At 38.7% G+C, this 6,256-nt stretch overlaps 1 protein-coding gene across 7 annotated transcripts in view; it reads right to left on the bottom strand.

Annotated features, from left to right (window-relative positions):
* Positions 1-480: 480 nt before the first annotated feature.
* The window catches only part of uba3 (ubiquitin-like modifier activating enzyme 3), a 79,752-nt gene continuing 73,976 nt past the window's right edge, over positions 481-6,256 (bottom strand). For 6 of the 7 annotated variants that reach the window (XM_069937093.1, XM_069937091.1, XM_069937090.1 and 3 more), the window contains 4 exons: positions 5,989-6,089; positions 3,126-3,189; positions 2,972-3,026; positions 481-1,230 (listed from right to left, as the gene is read on the bottom strand). In XM_069937093.1, the coding sequence (XP_069793194.1) occupies positions 1,142-1,230; positions 2,972-3,026; positions 3,126-3,189; positions 5,989-6,089 (309 nt within the window). In that variant the 3' untranslated portion in view covers positions 481-1,141. Of the gene's footprint in view, positions 1,231-2,958; positions 3,027-3,125; positions 3,190-5,988; positions 6,090-6,256 lie in introns of all 7 variants that reach the window. The other variant, XM_069937089.1, reaches the window with a different exon arrangement.

Here is a 6,256-nt window from a genome sequence, read left to right as displayed (position 1 = left end):
GTATGGATGGCCCTAAGTTGCAAATCGGGGACTACCTGTACAATAAATAATATTTCCAAATTTAGAACTTGCCACTTAAGTTTCACCATAAAAGAGCTGTAATCATCATAACTTCCACACCCTACTCAATAGTTCTAATCTAATACATCTCAAATTCTCTTTATTCATCTACACCCAATGATATATACTGCAAGTCTCTTGGCTCCACATGACGGATCCCCAGTACCTTTTGAAATATTTTATTCTATTTCATTAGTTTCCGTCAACATGATCACATGACCACAAACTCCAGAAAAATATCAGTTTTTTCCTCTCCAATTCCAGAAGATCTGATGCTTCCAGTTGGAAAAAGTGTCCCAGCCACCAGAATTTTATGGGTAAATTAATCTCATCCTTTTAAAAGACAAATTTAAGTATATTACAAATATAGGAAATTCTACAGAATTCTACTTAATACAGACTTCAATTTACTACCCTAAGGAGTATTATTTTTTTATTATAGTATTCACAAACTTTGAGAATAAGTAACAGGATGAAAAATAATTTACATTTGAAAACTGAAAAAAAAACTGGTTTGGGCCTTACTCCAGTTACAACACATTCTTCCTGGGATAACATTTAACAACAAATTGGTGCCAAAAAATTCGAATAGCGATTCCTTCATGATAGTTTCAGATTAGTTTAGTTTCTAAGCCAATTATATCCAAGAATTAAGAGCATTAACTCAGGCAAAAAAATAATCTTGCTTACTTATTGGAGTTCACATCCATGTCAATAAATATATAAAACCTCAACTGCAAAAAAAAAACCTTCTGAAAAATTGACAAAAAGCTGTACAGTTTGCTTTCTTAATATAAAATAATCCTTGAAACTCGATACTTTGGGGTTACTCACTGCAAAGTGATAAAGAACAGCCAGTTTCCTGTACACCATGTGATTGCTAAAACTTTCAATTGGGTATTCAGCACGTGTCATCTTTAAACCATAATACATTAAATAAACTTTCCATTTATGGTTCTGATGTGATGATAATCAATATATTTAAACAATTCCAATTCCATTGGAGAACGACACGGATTTCAATTATTTCCCTAAACTCACTTTTTGTACATTTGAACACCTAAAAAAATTAACAAACAAGTCAAGTTGTAAAATGGAGTTTAAAGAGCACTGTTTGAGGTGTTGTTATATCAGCCACTGCCAGTTCTTGTCCATTCGTAAGTCCCAATTCTGGAAAATAAGATAATTTCATTTGGTTTATACTAGATTTTTCACGAGAATAATCTGCACACCTTTAAATGTCTAGTGAAAACATATGGATGCTGGAATCTTGAGCAGATAAAGACAACATTTGTGGGTAGAAATGGTCACTGTTCTTCCAACTTGAAATGTTGACTGACCATTTCTACTCATGGATGCTGTCCAACCTGATGACTTCCTCCAGCAATTCTGACTGCTGATGTAAATGTCTTAAAAATGTCAAGTGTTCGTTAGTGATTAGAATTTAACACTGCTTCCCATTCACTCACAAATTATTCTCACAGTACAACGGTTGCAAACACTAGTAGTTTATGAGAACATATATTGAACCAAGCATTTTGTGGTTGCAAATAACAATGAATACATCCAGGGAGGGAAAATTGGTTGGAATTTGCAAACTGTAGAATTCTGAAACCCACTGCCAGCTCTCTCGACCAAATTTACACTAATCTGCAGGCCATGCAACTTCCTGGCAGTCATAAGCGGTCCTGTTGCACAGCCCCAGCCATTGGGTTTTATCCCATGCCATGTAGATTTTGCACATTCTCTGCAACCATTGGATTTTCCCAAAATTCTCTGGTTTCTTCCCAAATCCTAGATGGTAGATTCACTGGCTACTGTTAATTGCCCCTAGTTTAGGTGCTTGGGAGGACAATTGGAGTAAACAATGAACAAGAGGAAAAGTGGATGAGTGGGTCTGACAGGAATGCTCTGAAAGTCAGCATTGACAAAGCCAGCAAATATGAGAAAGAAGAAATAATATTACGAATGCTTCCTTCGGGTACACAATTGTCTGCTTAAACCTACCATCCCTCCTCAACACTCTTTAAAATAGAGTAGCCTGTTCTTGCAAACTATCATCATAATTCCAACCTCTCCTTCCTGCCAGAAGTTCTCAAGTCTGTCCCACACATTCATACTCAAATTTTCTACACTACCACATTTAAATACCTCCAATCTTGAATTTTCCCTTAATGCTGTACTAAACAAATGCTGCAGGCGAACGACAACTTTCTATATCCTGAAGAAATCCTTACTTTGACTTTTGGTTGACTACATCAGTACAGTTGGCCTTCAACACTTTCCCACATTTCCCAGGTTCCATTTTCATTATTCAAGTCATTACAAAAAAAAAATTAATGCCAATATTTTCCCTTCCACTTTTTATTCTCTGTTGCTTCACCCATCCCACCTGCAAAGATCTATCCCGGACCAATCCCATTTTTATCTGCATGTTGTCCTGCCCCCTCCAACCCAGCAGTAACTAAAATACAATGTCTTTTTTCCACAGGAATACTCTTAGCACCCAGCTAAAACTCAAACATTAATCTTTCCAAGAATTAAGTACTTAATTCCAAAACAAAAGAAGTCCACATGGCAGCAAAATATGGAAGACAAAATTATTTGGTCAAATGAGATAGAGCAAACTGATTCATTTGATAAGTTTTGGCTCCTAGCTTTCAGCTCTCGACATCCTCTCCTTTGGTGTAAAGTGGGTTTACATACAGACTTGATCAATTAGATGAAACTTCTAACAGGCTTCCAGAAACAGATAATTGATGTTTACTTTCAGAAAACCAGAAGACTAGTTACAGCCAGATCAGAAAACCTCAAGAGTTCAAATGTGTGCACTGCAACTTAAAAAGAACCACTGGACTAAATAACAGGACTATTTGATGTTCTTGGGAGAATTCTTACATTTTGCACTCACCCTTCAAGGTCTTTGATAGATTTGGTCTTGTTCTTTCTTCGATTGATGCTACTGTCTGTAAAAATCAGATTTGACATTAGCTTTCAATACTATACAACATCCATTTTTTTTGGTCTAGACATTAATTACTATGTAAAGGGATTAAATACATAACCTGTAAATAAAGTGTTTTATTTTTTCCATCCAAGGTTGCAGTGATAGCTGGGGACTTCATTTGCCTGTTTAAGAAGACGACAAAAATTACTATTTACTCAATAAGCATTTACACCCTCTTCATGGAGGCCAAAAGTGGTTAATTGGTTTAACCCCCTTAGCCCTGGAAAATTTGGTATTTATTTCTGTGCAAGATAATTTAAAAGACTATCAGCCTTCAAATTACTAAAGAATGATCCTCTATGGTTATGTTCACTGTTAAACAGATGTGAACATTGCAGACAAGTATGAGGAGAAAACCCAGATTTCAAATTTATTGTCAGAGTACATTCATGACATCACATACAACCCGGAGATTCCTTTTTCCTGTGGGAGTGGCAGAATTACCACTAATTGGTAGTGCAGAAAATAAAACAGCGTGAACATGTAAACAATCGAAAGAACTGTAAACAGGTAACAAATATAAACAAATTGACTGTGCAATACAGGGAGAGCAAAGAAAAAAAATCAATAAAGTGCACAAATAAGAGTCCTGATATTAGTCCCTGACTGAGTTTGTTGTTGAGGGGTAGCAGCTGTTCCTGAACCTAGTGGTGCAAGTTTTGTATCACCTATACCTCTTTCCTGATGGCAGCAGCAAGAACAGAGCATGTGCTGGGTTTTGTGGGTCTTTGATGATTGCTGCTGCCCACTTGACAGCAAGTGTTCCCCATAGATGTACTCAGTAGTGTGGAAGGTTTTACTTGTAATGTCCTGGGCTATGTACACTACTTTTTGGAGGGCTTTATGCTCAAGGATTGGTGTTCTCATACCAGACTGCAATGCTGTTGGTCAGCGTACTTTCCACCACACTTGCCAGGATTTCAGATGCAAACTCCAGAGGAAGTAGAGACATTGATGTACTTTCTTCACGATATCATTAGTGTGTTGGGTCCTCTAAGATAATGACTCCCAAGAACCTAAATGTGCTCACCATCTCCCCTCTGATCCCCCAACGATCACTGGATTGTATACCTGTGGCTTTCCTTTCCTTAAGTCAACAATAAGCTCCTTTGTTTTGGTGACATTATGTGCAAGGTTGTTGTTGGTGGTGCTTGATTCAACTAAGTTTTTAATCTCCACCCTCTATGCTGACTCGTCCCCATCATTTATACAACCCACAACCGAGGTATCGTCGGCAAATTTGTAGACGGTGTTATTGTCGTACTGAGCTACACAGTTGTAGGTGTAAAGTGAGTAGAGCAGGGGCTAAGAACACAGTCCTGTGGTTCTCCAGTACTGATGGAGATTGTGGAGGAGAAGTTCTTACAATCTTCACTGATTGTAGTCTGGAGGTGAGGAGATCTATGATCAAATTACACAAATTATGCCAAACTGTAGTCAATAAACAGCATCCTGATGTATGCATCTTTGCTGTCCAGATGTTCCAGGGCTTTGTGTAGGGCCAGTGAGATGACATCCTCTATAGACACGATAGGCAAACTGGAATGGATCCATGTCACCGCTCAGACAGGAGCTGATATGCTTCATTACTAGCCTCTCAAAACACTTCACTCTTGATGCAAGTGCTACCGGATGGTAATTGTTAAGGCAGGTTACTACACTCTTCCTGAAGCCTGTTTGAAACAGGTGGGTATCACGCCTGCTGGAGTGAGATACTGAAGATATCTGTGAATACCTTTGTATTTGATCAGCATAGATCTTTAATACTCAGCCAAGAACTCCATCTGGGCTGGATGGTTTGCTTGAATTCTGAAGGCAGCCTGCACATCATCCTCAGATATGGACAGGATGGGATCATCAGGGGACATGGGGGAGTGGAGGGGTGGTTCTTCACTGTTACTATAGTCAAATCAGGCATTGAGTTCCTCCGAGAGAGAATCTTTGTTGTCAGCTACTTTACCAGATTTGTGTTTGGAACCGATTATGGTGTTCAGACCTTGCCACATCTGTCGGTTGTCCCTTGTTTCCATTTTCATCTGGAATCTCCATTTTGCCTGGGAGATAGCCTTCCGCAGCTCATACCTGCTCCTGCTGTACTGATCTGGATATTCAGACTTAAATGTCTGATCTGGATCTCAGCAGGATCTGGATTTCATTGTTCATCCAGGGCTTCTGGATGGGGGATAACCCTGAATGATTTGGTGGGGACACACTCATCCACAGCTGTTTTGATAAAATGTGTAACAGCCTCGGTGTACTCATTCAGATTCTTAGCAGAGTTTTTGAACAATCTACTGACTCAAGGAAGTCCTGTAACCGTTCTTCAGCCTCCTGTGACCATTTTCTAGCTGTCCTGATCGCTTGAGCCTCTCTTTTTAGGCTTTGTCTGTCTGAAGGCAGAAGGAGCACAGCCAGGTGATCAGACTTGCCAAAGTGTGGTCTAGGAAAAGAATGGTGGACCTTCCTTATCTTGGTGTATCAGGGATCAAGTGTGCTGAAACCTCTGGTACAACAAGTGACACGCTGGTGGTGGTTTTCTTTCTTGTGTTAATTTAATTTAATCTTCTTGATGGCTCATGCATTTTACTTACCTGCATAGCTGCAGCAAGAATTTCAGTGTATCTGTACATTGTGCCTAGGTATATGATAATAAACACCCATTCTCATTAGGAAGGAGCTTCCTGCGAGTAAATCAAAACGAACTTCTTTGGCCCACCGTTCCCTCCCCATCATGAGCTAAACGTGTCAGACATACTCTTGCAGCTCAGTATTTCTTGCGGTATTGTGACTTTTATCCCTTTCAATAGCATACATCTTTAACTCACATATAAACAAGCAGCTTGGAATCATCAAGGTGTCACTATATGAAAAGTGACAACAGACTTAACAGGTAAGTATTTAAACAGAACAAGGGAACTTACAATGAGGCATTTTGTGTCAAGTAATCTAGGAGTTCTTGAAGTTTTGCAGAGGGTGAAAACTGTAAATCCTGAGGAACCTGGCTGCAGGCAGGACAGTTTTCCTTCAAATTAAAACAACCAGAGAAGAATCAACAATAGCTTCAGTTTTCTGTTAACATTTTTGTATTTCCAGATAGTTGAGAGATTGAAACAAAAATTCCAAGGAAATTGATACATACCAAGTTGGAAACTGGAAGTTTGATTTTATTAGATTCCAATATACAAATCT

This window comes from Narcine bancroftii, chromosome 5 (assembly GCF_036971445.1).
Source record: "Narcine bancroftii isolate sNarBan1 chromosome 5, sNarBan1.hap1, whole genome shotgun sequence".
NCBI classification, from domain to species: domain Eukaryota; kingdom Metazoa; phylum Chordata; class Chondrichthyes; order Torpediniformes; family Narcinidae; genus Narcine; species Narcine bancroftii.
This window is presented reverse-complemented; position numbering and strand designations above follow the sequence as displayed.